The sequence below is a fragment of the Triticum aestivum genome, chromosome 6A, assembly GCF_018294505.1.
Source record: "Triticum aestivum cultivar Chinese Spring chromosome 6A, IWGSC CS RefSeq v2.1, whole genome shotgun sequence".
NCBI lineage: Eukaryota > Viridiplantae > Streptophyta > Magnoliopsida > Poales > Poaceae > Triticum > Triticum aestivum.
This window is the reverse complement of record NC_057809.1, coordinates 59,116,857-59,133,163: the sequence shown is the minus strand read 5'-3', so window position 1 is coordinate 59,133,163 and position 16,307 is coordinate 59,116,857. Positions and strand designations below refer to the sequence as shown.

The following is a 16,307-nucleotide window of genomic DNA, read 5'->3' as shown; positions in this document are numbered from 1 at the left end:
TTCATCAGAGAGGCTATGGTGTTGATGTAGAAGCCCTCCGTGATGGATGCCCCCTCCGGCGGAGCTCCGGAACATGCCCCAAGATGGGATCTCGTGGATACAGAAAGTTACGGCGATGGAATTAGGGTTTTGGCTCCGTATCTGATCGTTTGGGGGTACGTAGGTATATATAGGAGGAAGGAGTACGTCGGTGGAGCAACAGGAGGCCCACGAGGGTGGAGGGCGCGCCTGGGGGGGGGGGGTAGGTGTGCCCCCTACCTCGTGGCCTCCTCCTTTATTTCTTGACGTAGGGTCCAAGTCTCCTGGGTCTTGTTCGTTCCAAAAATCACGTTCCCGAAGGTTTCATTCCTTTTGGACTCCCTTTGATATTCCTTTTCTTCGAAACCCTAAAATAGGCAAAAAAAACAGCAATTCTGGGTTGGGCCTCCGGTTAATAGGTTAGTCCCAAAAATAATATAAAAGTGGATAATAAAGCCCAATAATGTCCAAAACAGTAGATAATATAGCATGGAGCAATCAAAAATTATAGGTACGTTGGAGACGTATCACCTCCCCCTCCGACAACCTCCAAGATACAGGGACCAGCATGTCGTCGGAGGTGAGTCCATCGAGGTCCTCCGTCATGACCGTCGAAGGCAACCAATCACCCTGGATCCAGCACGACGACAACATGGCCCGAGAGCTCGACGCCTTCTTCCCCTTGGCGACCTTCTTGGCACGCTCCAGCTGCGTCGTCTTGTCCTTCGCCATCTCTACGGTGGTCATCGGAGCCGAGGGGGCGGCGCGGCGCAGGGGCGGAAGAGGTGGAGAGGCAAGGTGAAAGGGGGGAAAGGGGATAGCACCGTTTACCCCTCGGTCACGTCGCTCTTTATATTTGCCCGACTAAGTCGCTGACTTGTGGGCCAGCAAGATCCCTGCGCATCCCACTAACAGGGGCGACATACTGCGTGGCGATAAAGGCGAAAAGATAATCGAGGAGTCCCGCCTCACTTGCCCCACTCGCTGCATAGTTGCCGATCTACGCGCTTCTCCAAATTTTTGAATCCCGTGAAATCTGGGTTCGACAGAACGATCAATCGCATCAAAAGATCTCCTTGACCACTTGGCTCCGACCTGACGTCCGGGATCACTCGGCCGCTTATCAAACTAGAATCGATCGAGACAACTGATAAGGAATTAAAGCAGTGTAGGTGTCCACAAGACTCTAGAGCATCTTCGAAGTGATGAGCTTAACTAGAACCCGCACTGGTCCTTTTCACCCGATCCCCGATCCATTCGAGGGCTACAACGATGATATGTACCTAGGGCAGGGTCCTAGGCATAGAGTCACTCTGGGATGGCAATGGTCAGGCGATCAGTTCGTCGTTATAAAGATCATTAAGTGTAGGCGTTACCAGAAACGCTCGCACATTTACTGTATCATTGAATCCTTGCGTAACGGAGGATGATGAGGGGTCGGTGGACTATATATAAGCCGCCCCTCCGCTCCTGCACAAGGGTTCGCACCCCCCGTAACTCAACACTCCATACAACAAAGCTCCCGCAACACTGAGACGTAGGGTCATTACCTCCTCCGAGAGGGGCCTGAACTCGTAAATCCGAGTGTACAACCTCGCCGTAGCTAGGCTTTGCCCTCTCCTACGTACCCCTAACCTCTACTTTCAAATATGTTCCCACGACAAGTGGTATCCCCAGCCCACTAGGGGTCAAGTCCTGGTGCTCGCATTATTCCTGGATTTATTTCAGGATTTCCGGTGATGTGTTTTCAGTGGAAGGAGACGTTCTCGTCGATGACGAGGCGCCTACGGTGACTTTGCACATCTAAATATGATATGCCGACGTAGTCTCTCGGAGGTGCTCATGGGGATAGAGTATGCGTGAATGCGTTCATAGAGATGAGTGTATGTGCGTATGTATGAGCGCTTGCGTCTGTACTGTGTTTAAAAAAATATTGTCAAAATATATACCGTTACAGTTGGAGAGCGGCCTTTACGTATCCATGTTCGTGGACTGATCACCCCTGATCGTGGACTATGGGTAAGAAAATTTGAGGGTCGTCGTTGGAAATGCCCTTGCAGGATTTGCAGGGAGATGTTGGAGTCTTTTTTTGAACATTAGTATAGACACAAGCAATGGCGGAGCTTCATGGAGTGCAATCTGGGCCACCGCCCCCTCAGCCCATGAAGAAATCTGTCACTACCCCTAGGTATTTGGGCCATAAGTACAGAAAAATAAGGCCAAGCCTCATAATTTAGCCCCCCCTAAGCCCATTGCCCCTCCAGAATTTTGGCCCAAGCTCTGCCACTGGACACAAGCGCTCATACATACGCGCATACACTCACCCTTATGAACGCACACACACATCTTATCCCTATGAGCACCTTCAAGAGACTGAGCCGGCATATCATCTTGAGATTTTACGAAGTCACCGTAGGCGCCTCATAGCCGACGAGAACGTCTCCTCCCACTGAACATATGTCGCGGGAAATCCTAAAATAAGAGCATCTCCAACAGCCGCGCTAAACAAGCGCCGCGCCGCAAATTTTGCCATGTTAGCGCGCGCGCAACCTGTAGACAAGCTCCAGCGGGCGCGCAATAACCGCGCGCGCGGCATGTGCAGTTAGGCGCGCGGTCCGAATTGCCAACTCGCGATGTGTATTTGGGGTGCCCGCTTCCGCGCGCGCCGGCGCCGGCGAACTTGACCCGATGGCGTTGAAGATCTTGCCAACACCACCGGAGTTTCACGTGATCTGATGCGCGATGAGGAGAAAAAGGAAGAATCATCTCTGGAGGAGGAAGAATCGTCTTCGAAAGATGAGGACGAAGACGAGGACGAGGCTTGATGTGTCTTTCGTTTGTGTCATGAACTTGGTTTGCATTCTGAACTTGGTTGGATGAATTTGTGGGCATGATTTTGAACTTGTTGACATGAACTTTTATTCATCATCTTGTTTGTGTGAAATTTATATGTCATGTTCATTGCATTTTGAATGTTGAAATCCATTTTGTGTCCAAAATGCAATATATGCAATGCCCCGGTGAGTCGCGCGTGTTGCATTTTAGCGCGGCTGTTGGAGCCAGTGCTGCCGGCCGCGCAAAACCAAGCGAAGGGCGCGCGGTAAAGTAGTTTTTAGCGCACGGCGCATTGTGCGGATGTTGGAGATGCTCTAAATTCAGAATAAATGCGAGCATCAGGACTTAAACCCTGATAGACTGAGAATATCAGTGTCCATCCAACCATCCGGTTCGTGAAGATGTTGGAGTCGACTCGTCTTGCAAACATCTCCCCAGTCCCCACCAACGCAAGTTGGCATCTTATTCTCACGTGCACGTCTCTGGGTCTGAACCCAAACGCTCGGCCCGCTCCAACCCCATTCCCGACCCAAACAAACCCAACCTCGCGCAAGATTTCCCACCCGCGACCCGGTGAACACAGATCACGCACGCGGCCGCAGCCGCCACCGCCAGCCAATGCCACCTGCCGCTGCCGGTTGCCACTGCTGCCGGCGGCCAACTCCTATTCGCTGACCGCCGCCGCCCGTGCCCGCCATGCCCCGCCTCCTCGCCCCGCTCCCCTCCCGCTCGCGCCGCCGCCGCCTCCTCGCCATTCTGTCGAACACCTTCTCGGCGTCCACAGCCTCACCACACCGCGCGCCGCCCCCGCCGCCGCCGCCGCTGCCGCAGCTCTCCCCGCTGCTCCCCCGGACCGCGGAGTCCTACGCCTCCATCTCCGAGGCCGCGTCCGGCATCGCCGTCTCCTTCCGCGACTGGTTCCTCGCGCCCCGCGCCGCCGAGCCGCTCGCCGCCCTCGACTCGATCTACGAGGCCCTCGCCTCGGACGACGCGGCGGCGCTCGAGGCGCTCCCGCTCTCGGAGGAGCTCGTCCTCTCGGTGCTCCGCCACCGCCCGCGGAGGCTCCCCGACGGCGACGCGGTTCTGCTGCTCCGCCTCAAGTTCTTCGACTGGTCGGGCCGCCGCCCGCACTACCTCCACACGCGCGCCGTCTACCATGCCGTCTTCCGCCTGCTCTCGCGCGCGCGCCGCGCCTCTGTGGTGCTCGACTGGCTCCGCCTCTTCACCACCACCTCCGCGTCCACCGGGCAGCCGCGCTTCCATCAGACGCTCGTCGTAGGCTACGCCGTCGCGGGCGACCCCCAGCGCGGGCTCAGCGTCCTCGGCCGCATGCGCTTCCGCGGCATGGACCTGGATGCCGTCTCCTCCCGCATACTCCTCAACTCACTTGTCGATGCGTCATTCCACGACTTGGCCGACTCCTTCGCCCGCAACCTTGCTGCTAGTCCCGTTGCAACCTGCATCCGCATCAAGAGCCTGTGCCGCCGCGCCCGCTTCAGCGATGCCACTGCACTACTTGACACCCTCCCTTTCGCCGAAGCATCCAGAGGCCCCGCCGCTGGCTCTATTGTCACGGAGTTCTGCCGGCGTGGGCGCTTTGACGAGGCAGCCCAGATTGTTGGTAAATTCTCGTCATGTGATGTGTACGGCGCGTGGATCCATGGTCTCATTGAGGCTGGGATGCTTGATACTACATTGCAGTTCCTTTCTGATAAGAAGGAGGCTGAGGGATATATCCCTGATGGTCAGCGGTATGATAAGCTTGTGCACCGCCTTCTCCGCAAGAACAGACTTGGTGAAGTTTATGATTTGCTTGTGGAAATGATGGAGGAGGGCATTGCTCCAGGCCGTTCAACCATGAATGCCGCGCTTTGCTTCTTTTGCAAAGCCGGGCTTGTGGAAGTTGCCATGCATTTGTATAGATCAAGATTGGACCTTGGGATTAACCCAAACAAGGATGTCTACAACAATCTGATCAGGGCACTGTGCCGAGGTGGGGCCACAGAAGAGGCTTGTCTGGTACTGGAACAGTCTATGGAAGATGGATACTTTCCTGGCCGTCAGACATTTGCAATGTTCGCAAATGTGCTGTGTCAGGAAGGGAAGCTAGATAAGGTGAGGGAGCTGCTCGATAGGGCTCTCAAGCAGGAGGCGTGGCCAATGGACAATGTATTAGCCAAGTACCTTGTTGCATTGTGCAAGAGTGGGAATGTGGATGAGGCATGTAAAGTGCCTCAGATAGCGAGCAGCAAGAACCCTGCGGGCCTATATCGCTATGAATCAACTTACAAGAGCTTGATCAGAGCATTAATATTGATTAGGAGGGTGGATGTGCTCCCAAGGCTCATACTCGAAATGCAAGATATGGGACACATCCCAACCCGAAGCCTCTACCAGTCGGTTGTTTGTGAATTGTGTGAGCTGAGTAAGTATGGTGAGGTTCTTGAGCTGCTGGAGAACCAGTTGCGGAGGAGTGAACTCCAACCCCGTGTGTGCTATAACTACTTCATCTCTGGGGCTGGACATGCTAAGAAGGCTGATGTGGCCAGGGAGGTGTACAGCCGGATGGAGTCTGCAGGGATTGAACCATCTGTCGAAAGCAATATCCTTCTTCTCATGAGTTATCTGAGGAGTAAGCGTATTGGTGACGCACTGACTTTTTTCAACTTCATTCATGAGAAGAAGCCACCTGGGACCAAGATGTATAACGTATTTATATCTGGTCTATGTGAAGCTCGGAAGCCAGAGCAGGCAATGGTATTTTGGAGGGAAGCAAGGGACAAAGGATTAATACCGAGCATCGACTGCTATGAACAGCTTGTGCTCCTTTTGAGCTCTGTTCAAGATTATGACAGTGTTGTGAAGATTATTGATGATTTCAGGGAAACAGGGCGCCCTGTTTCAGCGTTCTTGTGTAATGTGCTTCTGTTGCACACACTGAGGGGCAGCGATCTTCTCAAGGCTTGGGCGCGTTCAGAAGATAAATCCGGGTCTCTTGAAGCAAGCGCTGGAGAGATCAAAGGTCGGGGTGCAGGACGATTCTTGATTGGCCAACTTATCGAGTTGTTTGCAAGCGGTATCAGGAACAGGAGTGACTTGGAGGTTTTAGAAGAGGGTCTAGAACAGTTCTTTCCTGTCGACATTTATACTTATAACATGCTGTTACGAGGATTGAGCATGGCAGGGAGGATGGATTCTGCCTGTAACATGTTCGAAAGACTCTGCCAAAGGGGCTATCTACCGAATCGATATACTTTTGATATAATGGTACATGGCTTCTGCAAGCATGGCAGCAGAAGTGAGGCTGAAAGGTGGATGGAGGCAATGTACCGAAACGGGTTCTATCCCACTTGGTACACTATGAGGTTATACAACAATACATCCTTGCGACCGCATGATCAGTACGCCATTTCATTTGTATAAGTAATAATTACATATCTCATCACATCCGTCTGTTGATCTGAAAGTCCTATGACTTTGCCAAAACAGGTAATGTATTTTAAACCTTGCTCTTGGATTCATTTTCTACTCCATTGTTAGGTCTAGTTGTTTGAGAAGTTTTCGAACCAGTAGGTTTTTGCTGGTTTCCAGAGAACTGAGATATTTGGTAATATTTTTGCTACTGTTTTCTTATGACACAAGGGATAAATCCCTTGCACTTTATTTTGGACTCGTCACGCTAGCCTGCCTACTGGATGTTAATTGGTCAGACATGAGAAAATATGTTGGATGGACCATTTTCGTGGCAATCCCACATTGCTTGCACAGTTACAAGAGACGTGCAGTTGCTTAATAAAAGAGTGAACATGTATTTTCTATTATATTCGCATAAATTACATCGTTTGTGTGATTCACTGCATTAGTGGAACTGATTGTGTGATGCACATTAAAGTTGTTCTTTTTTTTGTTTGGCACTATACATTAAAGTGGTTCTAGTTAATCTGGGTTATGCGAATGTCTAATAGACCAAAAGTTCAAAACAGTTTAGCTTTTAATGTTTATAAACCACACAGCAATTCAGTTCAATGTCTTACATTGTTTCGCTCCAAATTTTGAGCATTGTGCAGGCACTCATTTTGGGGATCAAACATATTTTCATGTGGAGCATATTCCTAAACTTAACATATAGCATCCTGAGATTCACACCTCACCTGGCACGGCATAGCATGCGTAGGTATCAGTTTACATGTAACATTGATATATTTTTTCGGTGTCCCTTGATGTATTCTACTAGCTCGACATAGTTTTGCGGTTTGCGCTGTTTACCTGGTGTAACAATAATAATTCAGTCCCCACTGAATCAGTATATTATAAGCAATGCAGGTTCCTTATCATGGCATCATCATTATCTAGAAGCTTAGCATAGCACTGCGAATAGATCGAAGGCAGGTAGCTGGTCCAAATTATTCTTTAGGTGTGCTTCGAGATCCAGTGGCTGTACACCTTGCAAGGTTGATCTGCTTATATATGGTGCAAAGCTGTTTAGGCGACGATGGACTAGGCTCTCTTTTTTCGCTGGCAAGTCCAGAATGAAATTGGATGGATATGTATGCTGCATTTATAGTTATATTGTGCTAGAAAGATAGGAAGAGTTCGATGTCCATCAGTTTGTGGTTTCGGAGATTGCTTACCGACTTTCATTCATATCTGAAAAGATCAAGGGTGCCGAAGTCTTCATTGATCCAAACACGTTTTGGTAGATGAGGAGATACTTGCTGGATGAAAACACTGTCCATGCATCTATGGCCGCAACTCTAGTTTATGATACCGTTCGAATTAAAAGAACACCAATTAATTAATTCATGTAAATGATAATACTAGTCATTCACTAGCCGTCTCTGAGGCTGGTTAGTGGGGAGTAACTTAGACTAGCAACATGCGTATGTTACTAGCCTATGTTACTACTTTTATAATAGGTAGTAACATATACTCCCTCCGTTCCTAAATATTTGTCTTTTTAGAGATCTCAAATGGCTACCACATACGGATGTATATAGACATATTTTAGAGTATATATTCATTCATTTTGCTTCGTATATAGTCACTTGTTGAAATCGAAAGACAAATATTTAGGAATGGAGAGAGTAGATGATAACATGCAAACCTTCATTAATTGAGATATAGACTCATTTTACTTCAGGGTGTGTTATATTACCACAAGCATCTTTCTCCTCATTAACTTCATGTCACATAAGCAAAATTTGTCTTGAGACGTGTTATGTTACCACCTAAGTTACTTTCACTATGACTAGCCAAGGGAAACAAGCTTCATCTTATTGATTTCAGAGTTGTACTGTAGTTTTTTTTTTTCATGTCGATTATGAATTAGACAGTCTTTAGCATTTCGAAATCTTGGAAAGAAACGCCGCACTGAATCACACGCCCACCCAAATTTTTCGTGTGAGACAGACCATGCACTTTCGTCAGCAGTGCACCAAAGAAAAACAAATCACAAATAATTAGCCCCACCACAGTTAAATCAGGTTTCTTTTGCCAATCTACAGATACTCCGTCAATCTTGAAATCAGTTGCATCTACAGTAGGCAATGTTCAAAGCAGAATTATTATAACCCAAGAGGAAATATAGATGGTCAACTATTATGCCAGTGAGAACAGCCCAATCATTACACTTAAAAGTGGGCCAACTTTCATCTAAAATGGTAAAAGGAAAAAAGAGGAACGGCTGGGATTAAGCGGGCCTATATACACAGTTCAAACTTCCATCTGATATACTACCACACTCATACACATAGTCAACATTCTTTTTCCCTGCTAACAGACCTTATTCCACAAAACAAAGAGGAGAACATCCAAAAAAAGGGCACTTGTACAACTATTCCTGCATTAAGAAAGAGTACATTCTGCTCATTATCACTTGGGCATCTCGTCTATCAACTGTATTAGTTGTTGTTGACACCACGGCAGGTCGACCCTCTATGGCACCCGTTCTCACCTAGGCATGAAACGAGGGCCCTCGGTGGACGGAAGCGTCGCGAGTGGAACACAAGCGTCAGTCGATATCCAAGGTGGAGTATGGCGCATGGCCAACCTGCATTGGTTCAAAATGTGACCACTTTGTTAAGCAATTCATATACTAGCATACAGTTGCACAGGGTCTAGAAATTCTGGTGATCTCTGGTCGGATGTTTGCTAGTTTAGTACTTACCGAGCAATCATCATGAACACGCCAGATAGTCTCGCCTAGAAGGTTCGCGACTGAAAGAATGGTCAGCTGCGGGAAATTCTTCTCCTCCTTTAAAGGGATAGTGTTCGTGATGATTACTTCTTGAAACAAACCACTTGATAATCTTTCGATGGCTGGTGGGCTGAAACGGTGATGTAAACCACACTAGTAAGAAATCAGAGCTAAACATGTCACCACAGTATAACGCAATAAAACATGAGCCAAATTCAAGTTCAATGATTGCATCAAATATTTGGTAACCACTGGATTCTTTTTCCCTGTCATTTTCCTAAGTTATTGTATCCATCCAAAAATTTGTGGTTTAGATCCGACATACAATGTTAGACTATACCAGCACAATGCACACTTCTGAATTGCTCACACAAATTGGTGCAGACTCTGGTTCCATCAAACTCTCAGCTCCATGGAATAAGTCTGTAACTACGTATATAGTGCGGTGATGGGCCTCACCCCACAGCAAGGCAAGTTCAGTAGTTCATCTATGGAATGGGCGTAAAAGTAGCGTACCTAAAAACAGCATGTGTACAACATGCATATACTTCTCTTGCTCCTTCTTGATGCAGCAGCTCAGCTCCTTTGGCAATAGTTCCTAATTTAATTGTATTAGTCTTATTAGGATATAAGTATTCATATTCAGAAGCAAACATTGTCAAAAGGTAGCTAGTTTTGATATGCAACAAGCTGTTATAATTTACTTCTCAGTTAGCAGGTTTCCAAGTTTAAACTATACTGCAGCTCATATGACTAGTATCCAAACCTTACTAAAAAATAATAATTGTAACTATAATACTCCCTCCGTATCAAAATATAAGACGTTTTTTAATCTTTGGTGTCTGCTTTTAACATGATACCACAACATATACTTCACTATTAACAACATGCCGGTTACCAACATTAGCCTCAACCAAGTAAACAGTTGCAAACACGACATTAAAACATGGCTTAACTGCCCCTCAGTGTGAAATGCTCAATCTTAGAATTATGTTTCCTATAACTTAAATGTGATAACTTACCTGCCGTATCAATCATATCATCCATCATAACGGCCACTTTTCCTCTAACATCTCCAATAAGATTCATTACCTGTAAGATGCACATGAAAAGTTATGCTTATTTAATCTGACAGAACTGATCACATAAAGGCATGGAAAATAAAGCTAGCATGCACCATGTGAAACAGCACATCTCCAAATGCATTATACATTTCCTGCAGATTGACTACTACTTGCCTCGGCAACGTTGTGTCCATGCCTTCTTTTATCTACAATCGCTAGAGGTGCATCTGATAGCTTTTTGGCAAAAGCGCGTGCCCTGGCAACACCTCCAACATCGGGCGACACCACCACCAAGTCATTTGAACTAATTGTCTTGCTGGCGAGGTAATCAAGAATCACCGGCTTCACAGATCAAAGAGACAAAGACACAGTTATGGAACGATGGATATCATATCACATGCCAGTTTTAAAGTAATTGATCAACTTAAGCAACATGTATCAGTAAGTACCTGGCCATAAACATGATCTACTGGGATGTCAAAATATCCCATGGCCTGACTTGAATGAAGATCACAAACAAGGACACGGTTTGCACCAGCTTCAGTAATCATATTAGCTACAAGCTTTGCAGCTATAGATTCACGACCTTGAGACTGAAAAAACAGTGAAGTAAATAAACTTATGTTAGATATGCCAATGATTTTATTTTATTTTGTAAATATTAGGATGACGTGCCAGAAATATATAGTAAGACTGAGTTCCTGATCATGCATTATCCTGCCAGAACAACATGCTCTCATGGTAATAGAATATGCTGCACTATTCAGCATTGACTTTCAGTTCTCCATATTTATGAATCTCTACTCCCATAAAAAACCGAGTTGGTGGATGGTGTGCCTGCCATCCCTCATTTTCGACCATCAGATCTGCATCCGACGCATGGGAGACACAACCCCACTTCACGTTTAAAATAGACCCTTATTTTTTACGTCCTGCTCCATATATCCCCACCTCATCAAACAAGAGGCATTTGATCCTTCTAGAAAAGGGGAGCAAACAATGGAACCGAACTGGGCAGGTGGCCACTGCTGCTCACACGCCGCCGGCGCCGGCCGCTCCGAACGCCTCTCCCGACTCCTCTCTACCGTAGCAGCCCAACCACTCACTACCTCCTCCACCTCCACCTCCCCCTCCCCCTCCTCCCAATTGTCTCCTCTTCCCCTACCCCGTCTCGTTCGACGCCGACGTCGGCAAGTACACGGCCGGCACCGTCCGCCCCCCAAGTCCGCGATGCCTCTTTTGCCTCCTTCTCTGATGCAGCAACCCCTCCTCCCACCACCTCCCCTCCCCCTACCCCATCCGACCGACATTGGCAAGTACGCCCCCGATGTGGTCCGCCCCAATTCCACGACATTTGTTCCATCAATTATTTTCCATAAATACCCATGCATATGGTAGACTTCCAACGCTCTGGACTCGACCCAATACCGGTGCGTCGTACCAAGCATCGGGTTGTTTAGTTTGTTAGCGTTTGCCGTTGGAGGCTGAGGCGATCATTTGCGTTCTTATTATGGTAGTCATGACCTTGCACAAGATCAGCATCTATAATATAATAACAAAAAAGCAAAACAAAGTCTCATCCCAACTCTTTATTATATAACCTGACACCAACGGATACATAGATAAATGCTCTGAACGAGCGATAAAAACACTTTGCAACCTACCATCTCATACTATAAAATCTCTAAAGGTACTATGAGTCTGTGACACCTCCCTCATGCTTGGTCTTTTGGTCTGAATATAACACAAACAGTTATGTATGCAATAGTGACTGTCTGATGTCCTTTTAAGTGAGCAGGTAGATGAAGCAAAAAACCTAGAACCCTATCTAATAAAGGAAAATTTGCATCTACTCCCTCTGTTCTTAAATATAAGTATTTTAAGAGATTCCACTATAGAATACATACGAAGCAAAATGAGTGAACATATACTCTAGAAGGCATCTATATACATCCAAATGTAGTCTCTATAGTGGAATCTCTAGAAAGACTTATATTTAGGAACGGAGGGAGGATAATCTTTGTATACCAGTATATATGTGCATATGCTTCAGAGTGTATAACATGCTCATTGATTATTTTGTTATTAAACAGTGCTTGCTGGAGATGACAAATCAAGCGCGCTAAGAAGGCAAAGCAAAGGCCAAAAATTTGTCTGATTTCCTGTGCTTGGGTACGAGCTGGTTTGTAGCAAAGGAAGATACCCTACCTTTTTACAGTGGTAGATTTTATAACGAGGGAGGTACTCTGTTTTTTAGATGGAAGATACTCTGCTTTGTGGCAAGGGGAGATACCGTGTTACTTCTGCCCCATTTTTGTACATCTAGGCTTAATAACAAGATTACGCTCTTTGTTAAGTAACTTTGTGATGGTGCGCTTCTCGTGATGAGGCCCCTATGCATCATGAGACGATTGATTGTAAGTAAGCATAAAAAGCATTCATGTGCAATCTTTAATTGGTATTACAGACTTGATTGTGTGCCACTCTATTTTGTGCATCAGATCTGGTAAGGCTCTTCTTGTTTTGTTTTGTTTTTTTGTTCCTTTTCTTCGTTTGCTCGGCAACGGACATATTGATTCAAGTTACTGTTTGGAGAAGCTGAGGGCAGGACCTTAAAGAAAGTAGAAAAGTAAAGAAATGGTAGCAAATAATGAAAGAAGATATTTGAATCATGTTGGTTTTGAAAATTGTCATGATTATGCATCCTCGCTGTTGTAATGCCACAATCAAAGCTCATTTATTCATTCTTTTACTTCTATCTTTCATATATGGCCCAATATACACATGTTTGCAATTGTTCATGTTTCTTCTGGAAATGCACAAGTCCTTACATCTCAATTTTATTACATGAGAATTCTTGTTACACTGAAATTGTCAAAACTGCAATGTTTCCGCTAACAAACCAATGTGTCATTTTCAAATCCATTTGATTTGTGCTTCGTCTCACCATGAATGATGCCACCTCCCTTTTTTTTCTCTGTGGCAACGCACAGGCATTTGACTAGTATTTTTCACATATAGGTGTGATTTTATTTGACCTCAGAAAGTTTGGTTTGGTTTGGTTACACAGTAATGGTAAAAGCACAGGTGTGCAAGCCGTGACAACTGACAAGTCTATGGTGTAGGCTTACGTTTTGTAATTAAAATAAGAAACCAATGTTTAAAAAATATTACCTTCCTGTCAGCCCTGGCATAACCGAAATAAGGGATGACTGCAGTAATATTCTTAGCAGATGCTCTTCTGCATGCATCAATCATGATGAGTAGCTCCATGAGATTCTCGTTTGCTGGAGGGCATGATGGTTGCACAAGGAACACATCGCAGCCCCTTACACTTTCTTGTAACTGAACATATATTTCGCCATCAGCAAACCTTTTTATGTTGATCTTCCCAAGTTCTAGACCCATGTAGCTTGCTATTTCCTGTCACAAGACACCAGGAAGAAGAAAAATACAGCTTAGAGTGGCATTGAGTGACAAATCATTCAGTTTAGCATGGAAGGATTTATAACAAGTATTCAATTTGAATAATAGCTTTCCAGTTTCCACAGTTCGTGTCTTTTTAAGCCTAGTTCACATTTGCATAGTTGTTTGTCTAAGCTAAACCCACTTACCATTTCCCTTGCAAAAAAAGGAGTGTGCTCCTCAGAACCAGGAGGAGGACACGATGATAATAGTGTGTGGAGCTGCAGAAGTATGAAAGGTGAATTTCTCCAAGGAAGATCCAACCGACCTGGGCGAGCGAGGGGTTAGCCGTTCCTGAGAAGATGCGCAGCCTCGTGTCGTCCTTCCTGATGTTTGCGTCCCCGAAAATCGGCATCGTCGCAGGGGTCCACGGCGACCTGTCGGACAGGGGAACGCAGGGGGGTGATCCATTGACCGCCCTCAGCCTCACAGGATCGACCCTCTGGCACCTCTGCATGCACAAAGATGAATTTCGCTCAAGTACACTACCACGAGCAGTTCGTCCTACCAAGCTGACCATACACGGTTGCACGCTGCGCTAACAATCAAGCTGCTTCCGTTCGACGAAGCACACATCAACAGAAAAAAGGAAAGAGTGCACAGCGCATGGACGAACAATCGTTCGCGCAAGCAATGTGCTAGCGGGCTCCAGGAAAGGAAACCAATCTGTAACGAAGGCGAGCGGGGGTAGGGGTAGGGGGTGGGGAGGGCGGAGCTCACCACGGCGGCGTGGCCCGAGCGCGCGCGAAGGAGGCGGCCCCGGCTTCGGGCGGCGAGCGGGGACGCCGCCGGCCCGGCCGCGACGGCGGCGGCGGAGGAGGAGGAAGGGAGCGGCATGGGGAAAGGTCGCTCGCTGGCTAGGGTTTAATCCGGGTTAAGCCGAGGGGTTTGCCATCAGTTCCAGCCGCCAACGGTTTTATGAAAGAGTCTTGGCAACTGCCAACGGTTTTATGAACTGATGAATTAATTGTCTGATCTGCCTGCGCCGTAATTTGCAGATGAGAAGGTCGTTCTCTTTAATTTCAACCTGGTAAAAAAATCAAGCGTGGGGTATTTTTTTTCAAAGAAAAAATATACATGATATGTTTTTTTTTTTTCTGTCGGTATGCTTCTTTAAATGTCAAGAGCTTAACTATAGAATAAAATGACCTTCTATTTACTTCAATAACAAAACATCCAATAAAACACACAATATTTTCTACTCCCTGCGTCTTTTTGAATTCTTTGGATTGCTTACCGCATGTGTCACTGGTAATAAAAAGCCATACACACCATGTCGATGTGCTGAAAACAATGTCCCTACGTCTTATATTATGAGACGAACCTAGTATTAATTTGATAGAATTTTACAAGACATAGCAAACATCTACTATTTACGAGACATAAAAAAAATTAAGCGCTGCATATTCCAAGAAAGAAGTATGTACTATATGTTTCTTCAATGTCAAGAGCTTAACTATATATAGAATAAAATGATCTTCTATTTACTTTAAAGAAAAAACACACAATTAAAGATACAATATTTTCTATTAATTTGGTAAAAGTCTACGAGACATAGCAAACATTTTATCGGTAATAGATGCTCTGGTTAAGTGATTTGTTTTCTTTTTACAATGTGACATTTGCTTTATATTGTAAGTGTCTATAATAATAATAATTAGAACACCACCACCACCACCAACAACAACAACAACAACAACAACAATAACAACAACAACATATCAATTACATGCATATTACAACTCAACTAAAAAATACATGCACATTACAAGTAATTTTCCCAACGTGTTTGGCAACGATGGGGAGAGGGAATGGGAATTCAGAGATGGGAGTTTGTAGAGAGATTAGCACGGGAAATTGATATTAAATCCCATTCCTTTGTTTGGCATGTGAAGGCAGTTAGACTAGGAAATTTAAGAGAGAGTTAACTACCCCTATTTAGTTGGAAGGATTAGGCAGGGGCTAAAAAACTATCAACGGTGCCTCTTCTCTTGCGCACATACCAAACAAACCGATCGTTATATTCTTTTGTCAATTCCCAGTCCCCACTCCAATTACCTGGGGTCCCCCAGGGAAGATATCTGAGGGAGTTAGCCCTCTTAATTCCCTTTCCCCTTCCCTTCACAATTACCATGTTCCCGAGCCAATCAAAGGATTTTAAGTCTCACATACTATAAACTCCCATTCCCAATCTTCAACTCCCTCCAACCAAACACGCTGTAGAGGGATGGAAGTAGACATCGCATCTATTTCAAAGCAAAATGAATTGTTTTTCGAGCCTACCCTCTTTCTTGATTAATATTTTGGCGAAATAGCCAAAGGTTATATTAACTAGGACGAACTCATGAAAAATAACCTTACTGAAATCAAAAATACATTCATATTCTTAGGGGTACCGAAGTCTTCTTCTTGCATCCACCGACAAACCTTGAGCAAAACTCACTGCTACTTTTAGGCCTCCGTCTCAACAAAGCAAACTTTCTTAAACACAAGATCTTGTAGAGGCAGCGGCAAATAAGTTGTCACTGCCAGGAGACGCCGGCGGCCACGGTCTACATAGCGAATTGCCACCCCGGAGAAGAAAACGACCTAGGGAGCTATAGCACGCCCCAGAGAAAACAGGATCGGTTGCCCCAGTTTACATCTAATTTTGATTATTTGCCTCCACCCCCTCCCCTGGGATTGACGGGTGGGGCCGGACCCACTAGCCATTGAGACAATCCTAAGGC

General features: G+C 45.9%; 2 protein-coding genes across 5 annotated transcripts; one reads left to right on the top strand and one right to left on the bottom strand.

Moving 5' to 3' along the window:
- The first annotated feature begins 3,357 nt into the window (after positions 1–3,357).
- Positions 3,358–12,568, top strand: LOC123132011 (pentatricopeptide repeat-containing protein At1g71210, mitochondrial). 4 transcript variants are annotated; one of them, XM_044551760.1, is made up of 3 exons: positions 3,358–6,342; positions 6,921–7,023; positions 12,207–12,568. In XM_044551760.1, exon 1 carries the CDS (start codon positions 3,550–3,552, stop codon positions 6,274–6,276), a length of 2,727 nt encoding a protein of 908 aa, XP_044407695.1. In that variant the 5' UTR covers positions 3,358–3,549; the 3' UTR covers positions 6,277–6,342; positions 6,921–7,023; positions 12,207–12,568. The 4 variants fall into 4 exon arrangements, with proteins under 4 accessions (XP_044407695.1, XP_044407696.1, XP_044407697.1 ...); XM_044551761.1 differs by having other exon boundaries at positions 6,921–7,027; XM_044551762.1 differs by lacking the exon at positions 6,921–7,023.
- On the bottom strand, positions 8,512–14,498 carry LOC123132013 (ribose-phosphate pyrophosphokinase 1, chloroplastic). The gene is made up of 9 exons (XM_044551763.1): positions 14,299–14,498; positions 13,847–14,029; positions 13,288–13,536; positions 10,563–10,706; positions 10,288–10,455; positions 10,072–10,141; positions 9,566–9,647; positions 9,020–9,179; positions 8,512–8,902 (listed from the first exon to the last, which is right to left on the bottom strand). Exons 1-9 carry the CDS (start codon positions 14,413–14,415, stop codon positions 8,864–8,866), a joined length of 1,212 nt encoding a protein of 403 aa, XP_044407698.1. The 5' UTR covers positions 14,416–14,498; the 3' UTR covers positions 8,512–8,863.
- Positions 14,499–16,307: the final 1,809 nt, after the last annotated feature.

Excerpts from the sequence above, each read along its gene's own strand:
- LOC123132011 (XM_044551762.1), top strand. The coding sequence starts at position 3,550 with ATGCCCCGCCTCCTCGCCCCGCTCCCCTCCCGCTCGCGCCGCCGCCGC.
- LOC123132013 (XM_044551763.1), bottom strand. The coding sequence starts at position 14,415 with ATGCCGCTCCCTTCCTCCTCCTCCGCCGCCGCCGTCGCGGCCGGGCCG. Across the intron at positions 10,142-10,287 it reads ATGGACACAACGTTGCCGAG|GTAATGAATCTTATTGGAGA; the intron begins GCAAGTAGTAGT and ends TGCATCTTACAG. Across the intron at positions 9,648-10,071 it reads TGATATGATTGATACGGCAG|GAACTATTGCCAAAGGAGCT; the intron begins GTAAGTTATCAC and ends CAATTAAATTAG.